The following is a 21,857-nucleotide window of genomic DNA, read 5'->3' as shown; positions in this document are numbered from 1 at the left end:
CCGCTCCGCGGCATGTGGGATCTTCCCGGACCAGGGCACGAACCCGTGTCCCCTGCATCAGCAGGCGGACTCTCAACTACTGCGCCACCAGGGAAGCCCTCCACATTACTTTTTTATTAGAATCAGCCTACCAATATTCTTTGCCACCATGGATCCAATCTTCTAAGATATTACGTGTCCCTCCCAATCTCCTGGCATCAAAAATATGATTAATTTATCATCAGTGTCCCGTTTCAGTTTAGTGATTAATGTGTTGAATAGGGCAAGGATAAGTATCCTGTTAACTCCATTATATCCTTCCTCATCATCATTCTTCAAAAGTCCAGACCACATTCTATTCTATCCAGGAGCAAGAGGGTCTTAACCTTTAACGTTCATGAGAATCATCAAAGATGCTTGATAAAAATGTAAACTCCCGGGTCTTAGCTCCAAAGATTCAGTAGATCTGGGATAGGGGCCCAGAAATCTGGATTTTTAATAAGCTGAATGTATTGGGTTGGCCAAAATGTTCATTCGGGGTTTCCCGTAACATCTTACAGAAACACCCGAACGAACTTTTTGGCCAACCCAATACCTAATATTGCGGTGAAAAGACCACACTTTAAAAATGGTGCTCTGAACTTTTTTTGATCCCATATGTCTCCCTCCTCTGGGTTCCTATAGCTGCATTAAAAACTCATGGTACCAAGGGTCCTATCCGTCTTATTCTCCAAGATATTTCTAGTGCATGGCACATTCCTGGGAACATTACAGGCTCAATAACTTTTTGTTAAGTTAATAAATGAATCTTTATTGTCTGTGCCATTCATGTAACACAGGACTATATTAAACCCAGTGGTATATAGGTGAACTCTCAAACTCAATTATTACCGCAGAAATGACAAAGGCTATGTAAAATACAGATTTGTGTCTTCTGCAGCACCTTGAACATGGAATATTACTCCATAATATTTATCAAAATAGATAAGAGGAAGTGAATAGAGATTCTAGGATCAAAGATACATGAGAACTTGGCAAGCAACACAGTTGACATAAACCAGCTGGTAAAGAATGGAATGTTTAGTTTTAAAAGGTACTGGGAAAACTAACTATCCATAAAGAAAAATATAAAATTAGGTCCCTTCCTTATACCATATACCACACACACACACAAAAAAAACTGTAAACAGATTAAAAATCTAAATAGGAAAAGCAAAATTGTAAATTTTTTTTGTAAAAAACTACCATCTTCATATGGGGCTAAAGAAGAATTTTTAAAATAAGATATACAAAGCTTTTATAAGACTTTAAAAATTGACACATTTAAATATATTAAAATTAAAACATCTTCATAAGAAAGAAACCTTAAACTAGTGAAAGGACATGCCCCAGATTGAGAAAAGTTATTTGTAACACATAATAACAAAGATTCTGTACAAAGAATATATCCCAAAATATGTTTAAATTACAAAAGACAATCGAATAGAAAAATAAGCAAAGGATGTGAACAAATAATTCATGAAAGAGGAAGACACTAATCAGGAAAATAGAATTAAGAAGAAATCCGAAAACTCTAAGACTGGCAAAAATTGAAAATGTTGATGGTATCAAGTTGGGGTAGGGATGTGAGGAAACAGGAACTTACACATTGCTCTGATATAAACTGATACAGTTACTTTAGGACATAAGTTGGTAGTGTCTAGTAAAATTGAATGGCACCCATACTCCAGGACCCAGCACAATGCTCCCACATGTCTGTACCAATGAGACACGTAATGGATATCTAATGCAACATTGTTTTTTAATAATGGAAGAATGGAAACCACCTAACCTTCCACCAGTAGGAGAATAAATAAACTGAGGTTGGTTTTGTCTTACAATAGGAGTTAACACTCATATGGCAGTTAAAATCTACATGGATGGATTGTAAATACACAATGAAGCCATATATTTTCACATATGAAAAAATACAAAACAAATTTTTGGTTGTAACAATTTTTCAACATTATGGTACATGTTTTACTTAAAACATTTTATGAGTATTTTTAAGTACACAGAATAGTGAAACCCCTTGTACTCATCACCTTGATTCAATAACTATCAATATTTGCTAAGCAATGGTATACATTTTTAAATACTAAAATTTATGCTGAGGAAATGGCCATTAGCCAGGGCCCACAAAAGAGCACAGGACAAGGAGAAAGGACCACTAGGTGCTCGTGCAGGTGCTGTCACCATAAGCAGTGTGACTCTGGCACACTGAATCTCTCTGCATATCTTCCCCTCTGAACTGGGAAAACTTCAGATTGGGCTGATAAAATGCCTGGGACAAAAGGAAATAATCAGGATGCAACCTGACAGGTACAAATAGAGAAATCTAAAAGACACAGAACACCAAGAAGACCCAAAGATTCTAAAATTCAAATCAAAACACCAAATCAAAACACTAAACCTGGACTCCCTATTCCTTACCATTCATAATCAAATAATCTGAGGTCTCTTCTAGCGATATGGGGATATGATTTCATCCTCAGATATGTTCTTGGGGGAAGCACAAACACAGCTGCCTCCCCTTCAAAAACCGATCTTGTCTTCTCCTTAACTCTAGAGTTTGCTTTAACACCAGGTAGCAAGTAGCTTCCTGAGAGCTCTGTTCGCTCCTGATGTTACCCCCTCACTTCCACAGTGCCGCTGGTAGAGACAAGGAAGGCCTACAGCCTGGCTCTGACACCCCACGTTTCTATCACGCTGTAGAGCAGGAAGGGATTGGAAGAACTGGCAAATAAGAGCCAAACCGAGTTGTTTGGAAAGGTGGACACATACCTCTTGAAGCAGTGTGCTGCTGTAAGGACCCAGCAGCTACTCAGGAGTGTGGCCCCGCACAGGAGTCTGCCATCTCCATGGGATGACTTAAGCCGGAGGGACACTTGCCAAGGCCAACCACCCCTAAGAAGAAAGTAAGCCACTCATCAATACCCATAAAAGGCCGAAAAGCAAGGACAGTCATCCAGCAAAACAAGGACTTAGAAGGCTTGCAGGTGGGAGGAAAGAAGTAAAAAGGGGACTCTAGGATGTAGACTCCCTTCCTACTTTGAGAATGAATATTCCTACAACTTTGAGCAGACCACCCTGAAGACTTGCCTATAGCATGTGTATGCATCCCACCAAAGTCTGACGTTTTTGGAAACAATCTGTGTCTTCTTTATATTTCATGATTTGAAGCATATTTTTTCCCTCACCTAAGCAGCCTGAAGAAGTTTTTTTTTTTGTTTTGGCTTGTAGGATCTTAGTTCCCCGACCAGGGATTGAACCCAGGCCACGGCAGAGAAAGCACCGAGTCCTAACCACTGGACCGCCAGGGAATTCCCCGGAAGAAGTATTTAATAAGCAAAGCACTGGTTTTTCACTAGTAAATTCAACAAATAAAAAAATTATATTAAAATGAGTCAAGTCCAAAACAAATATATTCTAAATTAAACAAATTTGTAGTTATACATTTTTTTCAGATTTCCTGTTAAATTAGTTTGTTTCTGCCACACAACTTTTCAGCAACCCATCTATCTCATAAATCAGGGGATAGTGATTTGAAGAACATGGTCTATATAAAGTAAATATAAGTCAAAGGACAGTGAAATTATCAGTGTAATCTGTATTTGAAGAACGTTTTACCTTAAAGAATTTTTCCCACCAATGATCCGCTTCTGCCGACGGTGCAGTAATCTCAAACCACAAACAGATAAGAGAGACTCTGAAGCAGAAAGAGGTTTTTAATTAAACTATCATATTGCTGATAGTGGGGTAAAGACACAAGTGACACATTCCTGATGCTTAGTGACACATTCCCCTGATGCTTCCTCTATTTTAAAGTGCTTTTTCTCTTCAAATTATAGGCTATTTTTCTTACAATAAAAATTAAACTTTTTAAAAAATTTATTTATTTTATTTATATATATTATTTATTTTTGGCTGCATTGGGGTCTTCACTGCTGCACATGGGCTTTCTGTAGTTGCGGCGAGCAAGGGCTATTGTTGCAGTGTGCAGGCTTCTCATTGCGGTGGCTTCTCTTGCTGCGGAGCATGGGCTCTAGGCACGTGGGCTTCAGTAGTTGTGGCTCGTGGGCTCAGTAGTTGTGGCACATGGGCTTAGTTGCTCCACAGCATGTGGTATCTTCCCAGACCAGGGATCGAACCTGTGTCCCCTGCATTGGCAGGTGGATTCTTAACCACTGTGCCACCAGGGAAGTCCTATCTTATAATAAAAATTAAAAGTTGTTTTCTCATTTAACCAAGGCAACAATAATTTCACAAGTAGACAAGGAACTTTATGAGGTTTCCTACAATCAGCTCTGTAGAGGTTTCACAGCCTGCTGAATGATTTGGCCCTGTCTAGTACATCATCCTTGTGGTACCCACATCTCCTCCTCTGCTGATTATATAGAGATTGTTCGGGAGTTCAGAAATATTAAACAAGAAAACTACAAAAGGCAACAATGCTCTGAATTATTTGATTTTCACAGACAACGCTCTTCCAAGCCACATAAACAAATGTAACTCATAGGAGCAAAGCACATTCCCAGGATGAAATTCTGACATAAATTTACATTTACTCATATAGCATGTTAATATATGGAAAGGATTTACTAAGCCAATTTAAGTGGCAAATTGTATTTAAGGATATATATAGTCAAACTTCTCAAGATAATAGAATTCTGTCAAAAGCATAAAAAAAGAAGAGTTAAACTAAAAATATATGAAAAGGTGGTGTATAAAAGAAGAGTAAATAAACTATGACTAGCTTTAAAAATAATTTTAGAAAGTAGGAGAATCTATATGGGGATAGGCTGTTTCTTTGGTTAAGTACACGTGTATAAAGTATAGATATATACTGTTTTTCTATCTGTTTAAGAAGAGAAGGGTAGGAATTGTGCCAAGACCATGAAAGTCTAGTCAGCACTAATGTTCTCCCATAATAACCAGGTAGAAGGGAGCCCAATATGGAATCAGCACTAGTTATTTCTTCATGGAGAGAGAGGTTTGAATCACCTTATAGAAATTATTAGGTCTCGAGCCTCCACACAAAGTCAACAGGTTAATAATAAACCAGATTCAGTAATCCAGCTGGTCTAAGATGAAATTTTTTAATTTCAGACATGGTAGCATTAAGACCATGGAAAGGTATCAAAATAAGCAGTGCTACACCTTTGGAAGGCATTAAAACAAATGTATTAATAATGAAGAAATAAATATGGTATTTCATATTTTAAAATAGGTTTACATAGAAATATGGTAGAACATTTTACAATTACTGAATTTTTATGCTTTTCTGCTGCTTAAGAAATTTTCCATAATCCAAAGAATTAATTATGTTCACTTTGTAACTGTAGTTTAAATTATTGGAGGGAATTTAATACATTAAATTATAGTCAATCCTTAGGAAAAATTGGCTTACCAAATCATATTTATGTCATGTAATATATATGTGTGTATATATATTATGTATATATAAAACAAAGCACAAAGGGTTATAAATATTCTTCTCCAGACTCAAAAGACCCTCAGATAGTGAAGAATCATATTAACAACATCCAATTTATTTACTGCATTGTCTTTAATGGTTATTAAAAGATGTTAGAAAAAGAGAATGCTCAGATACAGGTGCACTTGATTTTTTTTAAATTAATTAATTAATTTATGTATGGCTGTGTTGGGTCTTCGTTTCTGTGCGAGGGCTTTCTCTAGTTGTGGCAAGCGGGGGCCACTCTTCATCATGGTGCGCGGGCCTCTCACTATCGCGGTCTCTCTTGTTGCGGAGCGCAGGCTCAGTAATTGTGGCTCACGGGCCCAGGTGCTCCACAGCATGTGGGATCTTCCCAGACCAGGGCTCGAACCCGTGTCACCTGCATTAGCAGGCAGATTCTCAACCACTGTGCCACCAGGGAAGCCCTAGATGCACTTGATTTTAAGAAAATCTTAAGTATCAAACCATGGATTCTTAATCCACATAAATAAATGACTGTTCTTTTCATAAAACATAACCATAGCTTTCTCCAAAAGAGCTAGTTTTCCCCCTTATTCATTTAAAGCTGTATTTGTTTCATAAAAATTAAACTCAGAGCTTTTAAGAACTCTTCTATTTATATATGTATGACACATCCATTACTGTATTATACTAGAAGATTACTTCTATTTTCCTTACATTTTTATTTAAATTTTATTTATTTATTTGGTTGTGCCGTGTCTTAGCTGCGGCAGGCGGTCTCCTTAGTTGCAGCTCACGGGCTCCCTAATTGCAGCAGGCAGGCTCCTCAGCTGCAGTTCGCGGGCTCCTTATTTGCGGCATGCGAACTCTTAGTTGCAGCATGCATGTGGAATCTAGTTCACTGACCAGGGATCGAACCCGGGCCCCCCACATTGGGAGCACGGAGTCCCATCCACAGCGCCATAAGGGAAGTCTCCCCTTACATTTTTAAATTTCAGAGAGTAGAATCTACAAAAGATAATTTTCTTTTTGCAATTAATTTTAAAAATTATCCTTGCTGTTTAAGATATTAATAAGAGTGGAAGAAGTGCCCTTCTCTGATTCATCTTTAAATTTTCATTTCTTCTTTTTATGAAGCAAATATAAATTCTGAATCTTCAAGAATACCAGCAAGTTTGATAGTTTTATTACATCCAGAGAAGGAACGGTTAGAAATGGCTAAGAATGTCAAAACGGGACAATCTCAGAGATTACAAAATCCTGTAAATCCACTCCTGCCCCTGAACCCTGCTCTCCCTTGTGAGTCCCATCCAGTAAAGTTTGTCAAGAACCACTGCCTCTAAATACAAGCAGAAGGAACAAGGGATTGAGTATATTCTTATGGAGGGGAGTTTCATTATCAAAGTACTGCTTAGAATAATGAAGTGTGGCTTTGTATTCTTTGACTTGTATAGGCCCAGAAGGTTACATACCTTTATTACTGTTACCTGATGCTTTCTTGTCAAAATAATCACAAATAACTCCTGCATCTTCACCGTGGCGGCAGTTGTGTCTTCCAATATCTTGTTTGATACAGTCAGCCAGGGACCTCTCGTTTCCTGTGCACTTCACATTATCCACGTGGATGGGTCCTTTTCCTTCCCCAAAATAAGCCATGGTTCTTGCTCTGGCAGGACCCCTGGAAACAGAGCATTCTTGAGGATGTGGAGAATCAGTCAAACATACAATTGAATAAATCACAACATATACCCTCATTCAATTATATTTCTTAACTCATACATTAAAACACTTATTTCATGACTCTGTCAAAAAAAAAAAAAAAGCTTGAGCGCGTAATAACTATACATTCTTTGTTTTCATATCTCAGAACCTCTTGATTACATCTTAGCTCCTACTAAGAAAGTCACATTTAATGGCATGTCAAAAATTTATGGTAGTCTTAAACTCTAGTTTAATCAGGAAAAAAAATCACCTCAAAATTTTCTACTCCCTTCCAGAGCATAATACTCTCTTAAAGTTGGTATAGTAAGACTTCCCTGGTGGTGCAGTGCTTAAGAATCCGCCTGCCAATGCAGGCGACACCGGTTTGAGCCCCGGTCTGGGAAGATCCCACATGCCGCGGAGCAACTAAGCCTGTGTGCCACAATTACTGAGCCTGTGCTCTAGAGCCTGCAAGCCACAACTCCTGAGCCTGCGTGCCACAACTACTGAAGCCTGCGCACCTACAGCCTGTGCTCCACAAGAGGAGCCACCGCAACGAGAAGCCCGCGCACCGCAACGAAGAGCAGACCCCGCTCACTGCAACTAGAGAAAGCCCGCACGCAGCAATGAAGACCCAACGCAGCCAAAAATAAATAAAAATTAATAAAAAAGAAATTGGTACAGTATTTCCAAGAAAATTACGAGAATTAAATAATTACCTAGGGAGCTAAGAATTTTTAAAGCCTACTTTAGAAGTACAAAAGCACAATTTTTAACTGAGGAAGAGAACACCAGGAATCATGAATAGAAGGCAGACTTAATTTGGTATATCACTTTTCTTTGGTTTCTGTTTTTTTAAATAATATATTACTTCTTTTTAAATATCCAAATACAAAATCTTTTTAGTGAAATATTTCAAACTAACACCATATTCAAAACTCAGCTCCTGCTAAATTAGTGACATAAGAATGGAAAAGTTTTAAAGTTTGAATTATAGGAAAATTATCCTTATAACCTCAAGTTAGGGAAAGACTTATTAAACAAGATACAGATGTATACCTTAAATTAAAAGATTGATAAATTCAACAAAAATTAAATTAAGAATGCCACTTTACTAAAAAACACCCACAGGAAAGTGAAAAGATAAGTTTTAAAGTTGACGAATATATATATATATATATATATATATATATATATATGTTGGTGGATGCATTCTCTGATAGAGGGACATAGCATACAATATACAAATAACTCTCAAATTTCATTTATAGAATAAAAAACCAACAACCTAATAGAAAAACAGGCAAAAGACAGGTTTTTAATCAAAAGAAACTATCTTATTAAAAATGACAATATGAACCAGATTTCTAACATTAAAATATTCTACTTAGTTAAGATAAGGTTATTATACTTTCCTTATAGTTATGCAAGGAACTCAGGCAAAGTAGTTTACTGATATGAATTATCTGAGGAATTTGCTTGAATAATTCTCTTTCATCAATGAGACCTGGCCTCACATGCTTGTAGTTGGCAGTACACTCATTTCAAAAATATACCCCATCATTTCTTCTGTATTGGTAACTGCTACTCTGACATAAATTGCAAATAAAAATAAGATTTAACCCATTAAAAATGCTTACAAAAAAAAAAATGCTTACAGTCATGGAAGATCAAACAGGTAACTCTAAAGTTACTCTTTTTTGAATCTGAATCGACATTTCTTCAAAGAAGATATACTCATGTCCAACAAGCACATGACAAGATGCTCAGCATCACTGATTATCAGGAAAATGCAAATCAAAACCACAGTGAGACACCACTCACGCCTACTAGGATGGCCATTGTCAAAGAGATGGACAATAAAGATTGTTGGTGAAAAAAAAAACTTTTGTATCAATTTTGATAATTATATTTTTGTTGAAAATGTACAGTTTCCTAGATAATTGTTCATTTCATCTAGATTTGCAAATTCATTAGCTAAAAGTAGTTCATAGTATTTTACAATTTTTAACCCTCTGTGTATCTGTGCTTATATTCCTTTTCTTTTCTCTAATGTTTACTTGTATTCTCTCCTTCTTAATCAGAATTGTCAGGAATTATTTTATTAATCTTTTTAAAAAATGGAAATAATTGCTGATATGTGCATGTGTAATGTAGAGCAACTTAAAATTCAAATAGGTATACTTTGAAGAAAGTTAAAAACTAATAGCATCCTGAAACTAATATCCCAGATGATTCCCATCAGTTTTGGGTGTGAGGATAAGTAGAGATAGAAGGTAAATAACAGTATGCTAAATCTCTTGATGTAGTTCAGGAAGGGGAAGTTACAAATAATTTTTGAAATTGGTAAGAAAATATGCCAGTATGTTGCTAAAATTTTTTTCAAATTTCTAGTAAAACAACAAGAATGTTGAAATTCCAGACAACTAGAGAAAGGAAAGAAAGAAAATTGGATTGTTTGCAAATCAGAAAACCGAAGATTACACAAAGAACAGAAAATAAAGCATGATAAATAGCATAAAAGTAGATGACAGATGGAAGTAAACATGTAGAAAATAAAATTAGACTCATTAAATAAAACAAAAGGATGATTCCTTAGTAATTTACCAATCAATGCACAAACTAAAGAGAATGCACCATTTTAGATATATCAACAAGTAGAATTAGAGAACATTTTAACTAATGAAAGTATATAATTAAAGACATTTTCAATGATATAGTGAAATCTAATAAACTTTTTTTGACTTGTTAAAAAATAATTAAGGACTGTGTCACCTATAGAGACTTCTCACTGGACTACAAGCATGCAGTAATTCATAGCTAAGAATTCCAATGAGACAATAGGCTCTAATACATTAGTCTTTAAACTGAGTATCAAGTGCTCCTGGGAGTAGGTGATGACTTTCCAAGGGATATAAGGACTTTATGGGAACTGATATGCAGATCATCAAAACCCACGTGTATTCTCTCCTAAAACTGGTCTTGCTAAAGTCAAGGTCAACTTCTCTTTCAAAATTTCCCTTTTCCCACTGCGCAAAACAAAGGTATATCTTTCACTCATCCCAAATCCAATCACAGTGCATTGCTCCAAGATTTAAAAGACTCTAAAGTGGCCAAAAGAACAATTCAAAATAATTTTATCCAAGGACAAAAAACCCAACCCCTCAGTCTAGGAAATGGAAGCTTTGGTCAACTTTTCTTTCCTATGTTTAATACTTATTTCTCAAATTTTATTTTTTGTTGTTGTTTTTAATTAGTTGTGTACTAGAAATCATAAAATTCTGAGAGGAACTTGTTAGAAGAATTTAATTTCTCTTTCTCGCTCTCTCCATGTGTGTACACACACACACACACACACATACACACACATTTTTAAAAACATAGGATTCTGTGGGGAAAGAAAATTTAAACCACAATTTCAAGGAGAAAAAGGAACTATGTAAAATTTGTGAAGGTCAAAAAAGAGCTTGCTCATGTATTTTTTAAATGAATGACAGAGTATCAAAGCACTATATTTATATTTTATTGGATATAATTAAGAGTGAAGTAACTGTTCTATTTTTAAATGTCATATACAAATATGCCAGAAATTAAATCCTTTGCAGCTATTTAAATGTAAGATAAAAATTAGATATACTTAACTTTAGGTCTCTACTAAGACAATAGGGGTACATCATTTTTTAAATTCTTTTAAGGGATAATACTCTAATAAATACACAGTTCAAAAACAATGTCATATTGAAATATATGCTAATGGATTCACACAAAGTTCAGATAGAATGGAATTTCCATCATGGCTATTTAGTCTTTCTTAACGAGGCTAACTGATAGCAACACATTCTCTCTCAACCCTCTAAAAACAATGTGCTCATATGCTAGACTTTGTCAGACATCTTGTAATACATCATTAAAGAGTGCCTTTTACTTTCTGTTCACTCTAAGCATATCTATGTTAGTTACCATTCATGTTCCTGGTTTTTATTACTTCATTTCTGTTTCTCCCATTATGAAAAAGCTTTCTAATGCGACTTTGATTCTCAGTGTTTCCAAGGACTAATCCTCAAGTGTGATATAGCTGGCTGGGGGACAGTCCTCTGGAATTCTTATTAATAAAACTCAAGCCTTTTGACAGTTTCAAAGTTTTCTGGATTGATTTCTACAAATAAATTGCTTTATTAAAGACTTTTATTAATTCGAAGTAACATGGGGAAAAAAACCCCTGTTCTAATCACATACCTATTTACAATTATATATATGTTCTTATATGAAATTCCATCTCCCCTTGGTGGAAAATTATAAAACGTTCAAGTGTATTTAGATTGATCAAATATCGAAACGATTTTCTTTTAAATACTATTTGATGGCAAATTGTAGCTTGTGCACTAGATGTCTATCCAATTTGTCACAGTTACATTAAATTACTGAATTATGTGTTAAGAGGCTTTATTTTAAAAACAATATGAAGTATGATCTTCCTTTAATGCTTTTCTTGATAATCGTTACAGAAATAGTATTGAAAATTGCTACAAACTTTGTTCACTTAATCTAGATTGTTCTTACCTAAATTCACCATTTGAGTTAAATGTAAAATGGACTAAATGATAAGTAAAAAGCAATGAAAAATTTAGAAAGAAATCAAAGTGAAAATGCATTGATGAATATTCTTACAAATCTTTTTCTCCTTAAACATGACTTAGACACACAATTCAAGGATCAAATTTGACCTTTTCTTTCATATTTTCCTTCATATTTCCAAAGGTAACACTAGGTTTCTTGGATCACCTCTACCAAAAAAATAAAAGTAAGCCAAAAAAACAGTCTCAAGCAGTATATACTTTAATGGCTGATTTTAGGTAAGGAAATTCACTGGGCATGTAATGTAAGAACAATAATGTATATATGTGTGTATATATATATACATTTTTTTTTCAAATGGAGAACGAAATGTTAGAAATGTAGTGAGCAAAGGAAACTTAAATTGTTGACTGAATTCATCTAGGCATCTAATGTAGATGCTTCCTCCCTTCCTCTATTACCCCATATTTTGAAAGCTGAAAATATGTCACATACCACCAATTTTGAATACTGAAAATCTATATTACAAATAATGGACCCACTAACCATAGGACAACTGGAATTGCAACTAGGTCCAAAACTGAACCGTAAATTGAAGTAGTGTCTGAGTAACCAAAAACAAACTCTGACTTAAAACTTCAGGGAAAAAAAAAACAAACACTTGAACTTTTATCAAAATAGAAATAATTTTAAAAATAAAAATGTATTCTGCATAGGAATAACCAGTTAAATTTATCAATATTTAGGATACACATAGATGTGTAATTAAGGATATATTTTAAAATCCAAACCACTATTAGTAATCCAATATAAGCGAGGCAAATTATGTATATTAGCTTAAATTTTATGACCCTCTAAACTGTAACATGTTCCATATATTTGCAACTCCAAAATCAATCAGCCCTTTCACAGTCATTTGCAGACATGCGTAAAGTCTCAAAAAATTTGAGTTGCCCAGCTGAGGTCTCACAAGGAGATAAACTGCCTTTCTAGTTCAGCTCTCAAACTGGAAATAAGTGTCCTTTCTCACCTCATTTAGTGCCACATTTTTCGTGCTATAACTCATGCCTGAATGAAGCCCATTTAACACACTTATATTCTCTGTAAGGCATATCACAGCATTCCTTCATTCAAGAATGTTAGACAGCACTTCAGCAAAATTCTTGGGGACCATTTTAAACAGGGAAATCATCAACAAAAAGGTACAGAAATGGAAAAAAAAAAAAAAGCACTAGGAGACTGCAAAAAGGGCAATTGTTTGCAAGCACAAGAGCTAAAACAAGAAGGCAGAACATGGCTTGGTTCAACCTCAGCTCTAGAAGCAATGGCTCAGTATTTTCTAACTTGATGTTCACAGTGACTTTAAAGAATGTAACTACTGCAAATAACAAGAACCAACTGTAATTTCAGTAACAGTAGAATCCCTTATAAGGCTACTGTGTTACGACATAAATCACAGAGAAAAGGTTAACACCTTTGGCTGACAGAAGCAGTAGAATGAATAGTCAAGAGTTATTCGACTATTTGTTACTAGATAAAAGCTACGTTTCTTAAGTAACAAAATGTATATTTCTTGTGAGAAAATAGAAAAATTTAAAGAGACTCTACTTCGTATTTCTTTATAATTCTGAATCAAATAAGCATGCTGCCAGTATTTTCAATTGAATCACAGAAGTTAATTTTAGGCAAGAACAAGGATAAAAAAATCAGAAATTTTCATCAGATGAACATCCCAAATAGAGCTAGGTTTTCCTTACTTGTAGCCAAGCTGTCGACAGATCACAGTTGCATCCTTATCAGTCCACCCATCATCACAAATTGTTCCCCACTGGCCATTTATAAAAACCTCCACTCGTCCTTCTTTCTTATTTTCTCCATCCATCAGTCTGATTGGAAAACCTAAGTCATGATTCAAAAGTATTAGAAAAGCCAAAACAAGCAAACTGATACTAAAGCATGAGAGACTTTATAAAGTACTATTTGTTTGTAAAAGGAGCTAAAAATCAGCTGGGCAATGAGAGAGAGAGAGAGAGAGAGAGGAGAGATACCAATTTTTTAAAAAAACTGTATCTACTTTGGCAATATCTTCTGTAGCCTTGAAGTCAGAGCGCTGATCCTGTCTAACTTTGTATTCCCAACACTTGGAGCGGTGCTTGGCATTACAGTGTAGAGAGTACATGTAATAGCTGTTTCTTGAATAAATGAATATATATCACTGTAAAATCGTGGATTATTTTATTACCACTAACTTCTAGTTAGTAAAAGACATTAACTTGGAGTTGTTTTTGTTCTACACCTACTCACTTATCCATGAACACACCTAGAAATTTATACTCCAAAGCTAGGATTTTTAGGAAGGATTTTCAGATATACCTTTGCATGCATGAGTAACTTGAATGATGGAAGAGAAGAAAAAAGGCAAGCACAAGGACAATTTCTATCTCAGCCCCCCTATTTACTATGGATTCCAAAGGAAGGGCTTAAATCATAAAAATTATTAAGATGTAAAAGTTGAGAAACTGACCTCTAGCAAATTGGGATTTATCTAAATTATGCAAATAAAGTGGTTTATAGAGTCTTTCACACATCTCTATCAACACCAATAAATATGGTCTTGTTTAATCAAAAGCCCTCACTATGGCTTGCATACTGCCAGGGGTTGAATTGTGAAGTCATTAGAGGCGGCTCTAATCCAATTTGTGCACAGAAATATACAGAAGGAAGACAGAATGAAGAGACATAGGATAAAATGGCCACCTGTAAGCCAAGGAGAGAGGTCTTGAACAGATCTTTCCCTCCCTGCCCTCGGAAGGAACCAACCTCTGTGGACAACCTCAGTTTTGGACTTCTATATTCCAGAAGTGTGAGACAATAAATATCTGTTGTTTAAGCCACCAGTATGTGATACTTGATTACAGTAATATACATACTTTAGATTACCTAGTTACTAGAAGTGTCTCCAGCTTCGGAGCCCTTAAGATTGACTGATAAGGATTTAGGGAATACCATCAAACACAGTGAAATCAGCAGAACCAAGGAGGTGAAGTAAGCAGCTAATGAACAGAGTATCATTCTATATGTGTTTAAACCAACATATGTAATCACTAGACAACATTTGTTAACTGAAGGAAAATACTGTTGGCAAGATGGACACATCCTACTTTGATTCGTCTGATTCTTCTTTGTTGCCCCCAGAGTTGCTGGCTCTCTAATTTCTGTCCCTGATCATACTTCGTGGAACGGGCATCACAGTAGAATCAACATAGCAAAGTCAAAATCAACAAATGTTTGTGAAGTGCCTACTCTAGGCACTGCTTACATTAGCTGAAAATCTTGGTGTTTTAGGTGTGTCACAAAACACAGTGTATTTGAAACTTAACATTTCTTATTATTGTATCTGAAATTTGGGGATTCTCTGCAAGAGGAGCAAGGCCAAAAAGAGATTCTCAATGAAAAAATTTAAACAGATGAAATTCTTAAATTTTTCAATTTTTACATTTTTTAGATCTTTGGTGCAAAATTAAGAAATCATATGTACATGGAATTAGACCTCCACATTCCACCCTAGTTGTTTTATGGGCAGCTTTTCACATACCATAAAAATAAAAATGATAAAGTGTTTTTAAAGCCTAAGTTGCATACTTTGTAAAAATAATAATACAGTATTCTTAACCTAATTTTAGCCATCCATTTTATAAAATCATTGGATTTTCAATGCCTGAAGGGAAACTGAATGACAGAAGCCATTCTATCAATACCACCCTACCGCTTAAGTTCTATCTGTTATGGCAATAATAATATACATGTTTTATTTCTAAAATCTTAAATAAATATAAAATGCTTGGGAAAACTAAACAGTCCTGTGGGTATACAGCATCTTTAATTATATACCTCAAACTCTGATCACAGTAGAATTTTCTTTATTTCAATTTTCCTGTAACACAGATTTAATACATTATCTTAAGAAAATAATATTTTTCCTAGAAAAAAGATAAAATCTAGCATACATTAAATTAAAAGTCAAACTTTATTTGAGTAAGAGACACTCTCACTGTGAAAGAAATCTCTGCTAAGATTTAATACTCTAAACTTTAGAATTAAAGCAGTATTAAAATGAGAAATCTACATATTGACCATCCCACAAATTTCCCCCAATTCACATAGGCATTAACTGCATTCTTACTAAAATTACTTTTACTGACCTAGAATATTGCTTTTGAGCATTCCATCTACCACACACCCAAATTAGAAAGTGTCTATTGAACTACTACTAATTTTGAGAAAAGTTTCATTCACATTTAAAGTTAAGGTCCACAAGTTACCCTTCAAATAGTTGAAAACTGTAATAGTCTAACAGCTCTTATCACAGTGCCAAGGAAGTAAAAAATCTCAATTGTTTTTAAAATGCTGTTGTTTATACCACTATTCCATGATCTCCTCTTTTTGTTATGCAGTCCTTTTTGATAAGTGGGAAAGTAATGATCTCTTTGGATGAATAAATGGTAATCTGATTCTATTCCAAAAGGATAATTTGACCCAGATATAATATCCTTTGAACAAATGAATGGTTAATAGATATATTACCAAAATTAGGACCAAAGAATTCATAATAATGATCCCATATTTTATTAATAATTATCACCCTCGGAAAATTAAAGATTTTTAGGGGAACTGAAAGGATTAGATGTCCTAACTGTATGTGTTTCATCTCCTGGGACACTGATGGAATGTGCCTGAACATATCACTCCATGATCCAAATACCCGCTCTCTGGGGCTAAGAGGATCCAGTTCTAGCAAATAGGCTCTATCTCCCCCAACCACATGCAATGATTCATCACATAATCCTGGGAGGATCATAAATCCTTTATAAGAAGAAAGGAGCAAGGGAAGAGAACAAACAAAAAGAAACAAAATTGAAAATATGACCCATAAGGGATGGGGTAAAAGGCTGTATTTCTACCTGGTGTAATGCTAGATTAGTGCAGTGAGTCACTATGATCTCACACGATAGAGTACAATGAGGAATCAACCACGTACCTTGACAAACTTAAGTACACAAAACAGTTAATACTGTGGGATTCAACACGTTCCATTATTTTATAATGTGAAGATTCCAGCTTCACAGTCTCAAAACAGGAGGATACAAAAAGGGCTGATTCAAGCCTGAGGTGAAACTTAAGAACCACCTGTGGTTATTTTAACATCTGTGCACCAAAAAATACATGTATATGTCCCTCTATATTTTTCATTCGTATTTATTCTGCTCTCCTTGTTGGATGTTAAGTCTGTCAAGGATATGTAGTTATTTGTTCTCTGCTCACAAAAGGACCTTCATCTACAAATATTTAAGACTGTTAGATGAGCTAGGTACCTTTTATCCGACCGTAAGTCTGAAGAAATTTGGAACTAGGGAGTAATAAAGGACACTAGTGGATTTTTAGTAACAGGGTATCTTAGAAAGATAGGTGGGCTATTTACTCCAATGAATCCACCTATGAGCCCAGTGAGAAACTTGAAAGATCTAGGTTAGGACAGAGCAAAGGCTGGTTGGTAACCAATGATTGACAAGGCCTCAGGACTAAAGAAGAAATGAATCATGGAGGGTGGGAAAGAGACCTATTGTTTTGTTCTGATTTATTTTTAATCCTTTTTCAAATAGTTCATTAGAATTCAAGGTAAATGAGAAGCAGAATAGGTGACTAATCAGTTGTGGAATGGACATCGTGACTTCTTTAATCCATCTTTCAGATACATGAGAAATTTAGGCTTACAGGTAAAGAAAAATTAGGAGTAGAAATTTATAACATTGGTGGAAAGACTCAAAAGACTATTTTTCTCTGAATGCAAATTACTAAAAATTAGAGCATTTGGGGAAACAGACAAAAAAAAGAAAAATAGACAAAGATGAGAAATGCTTCACATTGCAGACCAGTGGATAGAGGTGTAGTGGTTACTGAAATACGGATACTCAAGAGCTGTGGCAGGACCTCACCCAGAGACAGTCTGTGTCCATCCCTGCCAGGGTAGCAGGAGACAGCAACATCTTCCCGATGGCTGCAGTCGTGCCTTTCCCAGGGTCTCCGAGAACACTGAAGGAAACTGGTTTCCTTTCCTGAGCAGTTGACATCATCCAACCATATGGGCCCTGTGCTTTCTTCAAAGTGGTTTGCAGAGGCTTGTTTGCCATATCTGTGGCAATAAAATAAACACTGTGCATAGAACTTTTGTCTCTTGTTTCAAGGAACCATAAAACATAAAACAAACAACCTAATTAAGTGGCATGACTTCAGAGGGTAAGTATTTGTTCTTTCTCCTATCTTGAGAACTCAGTTCTCAGAGCAGTAAAAAATCTGCTAAATCTCCATCACATATTTTGATCATCTTAACAATGTTGGTTAACTAATCCACTAGTTAACCAACAATGTTTGCTTAACTAGTGGATAATTAATCCTTTTTTCCCAACCATTCTTGTGTTTTGTCTACAATTTAACCCACCAACCACAGAGAATGCAGACAGAGATAAACCTCAAATTCCTGACCATGGAAATAACACAGTGGACCAGAAAGTAAGAATGTGTGTCTTATATCAGCCTCTGAAGAGCCATCAAAGCTCATTTGATTTCATTAGCTTCTCTAGGCCTCTTTGGTATCCTCTCTTCCAAAATAAAAAGTGTGTATTAGTTCAGTGATTTCTCAAGCACCATTTCCAAACCATGATGAAACTTGGATTTCAGCCCATCAAAATCAGATTAATGACAATGTTCTTAGCTTTTCATAAGGTTACATAAATCTGATTTTTAAGATTTTTATAAATATATTTGTGTTTCAATTGACTTTATTTGTAACACTGCACTACAAAAAATCCTAAATGTATTAATAGAAATAGGAAAGATCTGCAAAATTAAAAATTGGTAACTAAGTCAGTCTCTACCTTCATTCATCCTCCCCTCAATTTTGTTTTCTTTTGTTCTGTAGAATACAAACAAATCTCCAGAAATTCCTGGGCTAAAAGATATTTGAAGTGTCTTTCAGTTCTCGGCCTATATAATTAAACTTTTACTCATAAATTTTATGTCAGTCACTTCCACCACTGAATGTTTTTATTATTTCTGTACTAAGAATATGAAGAGATCTTTATGTTTGAAAGATGAATTTTCCTAATTGTTTCCCCATGAATTTTCCTAATTGTTTTACCATGCACTTATTTATTAAATTTATTTAACAAGATAAACATTTCAATAAATTAAAACAATGCAACTTTGAATGAGTCATTCTAAGACTTCTATTGTGCTGACTAATCAAGTCTTAGATAGAAAAGTAATTATCCCTAATCCCATATTGCTATCACTTTCAACTTATACCATGTTTCCACAAAATGCATCAATGTGATTACCATCTGTCCATATCAACTATATAACAGACAGCAGGAGGTCACTTTACTTGAGGATTTCATTTGTATGAAGAAACCCAGAGTTCACCCTTTCTCATTCCAAAAGAGTATTTTCTTTCAGAAACTCCTCCATAAACTAAAATGAAAATGTAGCACATGCTTATTCTACCTTCTAACACATTTAGAACTTTTAACAAATATTGAGAACATTTTTAAAACCATTAAGTTCTGATACTCTGTATATGCAAGAAAAACTGAATGTATTTGTGAAACAAAATAAATAAAATATGGGAAAAAAAATCAGTCACTCAATTGTTTTAATTAATAAGGAAAAATATGAAAATAATAAATAATAGTATTTTTGAATCTTTCTAAGTTTGTGACAACAGGATACAGTTCTCAGACTAACAGAGATTTGCTCAGATGAAATGATATTTTTGAGTAATTCTTATTAATTAAACAACAATATTTATTTGGCTGGCATGTCATACCCCTTGACCTGACAATTATATAATAATAACTGCACTGCCCATGAAAATTCAAAATATTAGTCAATAACATGCTTCTATATCTTCAAGATGTCATTATTTATAACAGGAAAAATTAAACTAATCTAAATATTAAGTAAATGATAGTATGAACATTCAATAGTTATTATGTTATTAAAAATTATGACTGTGTAATAATATAAAAGTAAAAAACATGAATAGGGCTTCCCTGGTGGCGCAGTGGTTGAGAATCTGCCTGCCAATGCAGACACGGGTTCGAGCCCTGGTCTGGGAAGATCCCACATGCCGCGGAGCAACTAGGCCCGTGAGCCACAACTACTGAGCCTGCGCGTCTGGAGCTTGTGCTCCACAACAAGAGAGGCCGCGATAGTAAGAGGCCCGCGCACCGCGATGAAGAGTGGCCCCCGCTTGCCACAACTAGAGAAAGCCCTCGCACAGAAACGAAGACCCAACACAGCCAAAAATAAAAATAAATAAAAAATAAAAATAGATCTCCTTAAAAAGTGGAAAGAATCACCCTATGAATAATGTTATCGTGAATATCATGCTAACAATTGAATAATTATTCCAATAAAATATTAAAAAAAAAAACATGAATAGAAAAATTACATATCTACTACTAGAGCTGTTATAAAGTTATACACACAAGTTATAATAATGATGGTGTAAGAATGGAAAAATGAGGGGTATTTTTTTTAAGGGGTAGATTTTTATTTTCTTTATTTTCCAAGCTTTCTCTAAAATTTTATATTATTTTTACAAACTTAAAAATATACATTTAAACATGGTCATACCTAGCTTGAATGAAAACATATTTTTAAGGTTTAATAAATATTTTCAATTAGCTCTATCTCAAGCTGAAATGAAATAATTTTGCTCATTTTTTCAAGCATGAGACAATTACTTCAAGCATGACACAGAAATATGGAAAACAAGAAAGAATGGGCATTCATGGGTTTCATTCAGATATTAGCTCAAAGGCATCATTTGCAGTTACTTCAACCAACTTAAGTCTTTACTCTGGAATGCATTATGTGTGTGACATGAAATGTATCGCCCAAAGTGTGATACTCAGTTTTTAAGAGAGTGAGGTCAAGGGTGAGTTCTAAAGGTCATCTCATGACAAGAAAGCTGTTTTTCTCAAATAAAAGTGATAATTATCATCATATTCTGAGAAAGGAAATAATGTAATACCAAAGCATTTGACACTGGACTTCTCTGCAATTTTAGATACAGTGATGTCAGTACTAACAACATCCAATAGTAGTGAAGCATCAGAATAAAACTGAGCATTCAAAGCATACAGTCTTACTTGAAAAGACACAATGAGACCTAAAAGTCATCCATGGCTCCATTATTCAAGAGGGGTGGGACTTCCCTGGTGGCGCAGTGGTTAAGAATCCACCTGCCAGTACAGGGGACACGGGTTTGAGTCCTGATCCGGGAAGATCCCACATGCCGTGGAGCAACTAAGCCTGCGAGCCACAACTACTGAAGCCCGTGTGCCTAGAGCCTGTGCTCTGCAACAAGAGAAGCCACAGCAGTGAGAAGCCCGCGCCCCGCAACAAAGAGTAGCCCCCGTTCGCTGCAACTAGAGAAAAGCCCACGTGCAGCAAGGAAGACCCAGTGCAGTCAAATAAATAAATAAATTTATAACAAAAAGAAGAGGGGTGGTGGCAGGAAAGGCAAATGAGATAAACAGCAAGATATGGTTATTCATCATCAAAGAAAATGTTATTGGTTTTTTTGTTGTTGAATTTCCATATAGAGAAGGTAGATAAGGTAGGTAGGAAGGTAGGTAGAATAGATAGGTAGATAATGATTGTGAACATATATTTTTAGTATTATAGAAATTACAAGTAAGGATTACAAAATGAGACTCTTAAAAATACAACTTGGCATTTAGCTGCCTCCTGTCAATGGATCTTACTTAAATCCCAGCTGTCGGCAAACCACATATGTATTCAGCTCAGTCCAGCCGTCATCACAGACAGTGCCCCACTGTCCCCTGTAATACACCTCCAGGCGACCCTCATGGTTGCCTTTACCACCTGCAAGTCTGATGACCCCATCTGTGACAAGAAGGAGACATAGAGACTAATCAAATAATTATCAAAAAAGGTAGAACAACATTTTAATTGCACGAGAAATATCACCCTACTCAGATCTCTCTCTAGGCCTTTCGTTAAACTTCCATTAGAACTGTGTTCAATGACCTGAGGT

The 21,857-nt window shown here is 35.2% G+C and overlaps 1 protein-coding gene across 1 annotated transcript in view; it reads right to left on the bottom strand.

Annotated features, from left to right (window-relative positions):
• The window catches only part of PRSS12 (serine protease 12), a 66,614-nt gene that overhangs the window by 12,649 nt on the left and 32,108 nt on the right, over nt 1-21,857 (bottom strand). The window contains exons 6-11 of the mRNA XM_082838473.1: nt 21,565-21,706; nt 17,728-17,924; nt 13,492-13,633; nt 6,931-7,136; nt 3,649-3,727; nt 2,803-2,925 (exon numbers count right to left, since the gene is read on the bottom strand). Coding sequence (XP_082694599.1) covers nt 2,803-2,925; nt 3,649-3,727; nt 6,931-7,136; nt 13,492-13,633; nt 17,728-17,924; nt 21,565-21,706 — 889 coding nt within the window. The remainder of the gene's footprint in view (nt 1-2,802; nt 2,926-3,648; nt 3,728-6,930; nt 7,137-13,491; nt 13,634-17,727; nt 17,925-21,564; nt 21,707-21,857) is intronic.

Source organism: Leucopleurus acutus (assembly GCF_964270905.1).
Source record: "Leucopleurus acutus genome assembly, chromosome: 4".
NCBI classification, from domain to species: Eukaryota; Metazoa; Chordata; class Mammalia; order Artiodactyla; family Delphinidae; genus Leucopleurus; species Leucopleurus acutus.
Note: the sequence above shows the minus strand (reverse complement) of the source record. Positions and strands in the feature narration are given on the sequence as shown.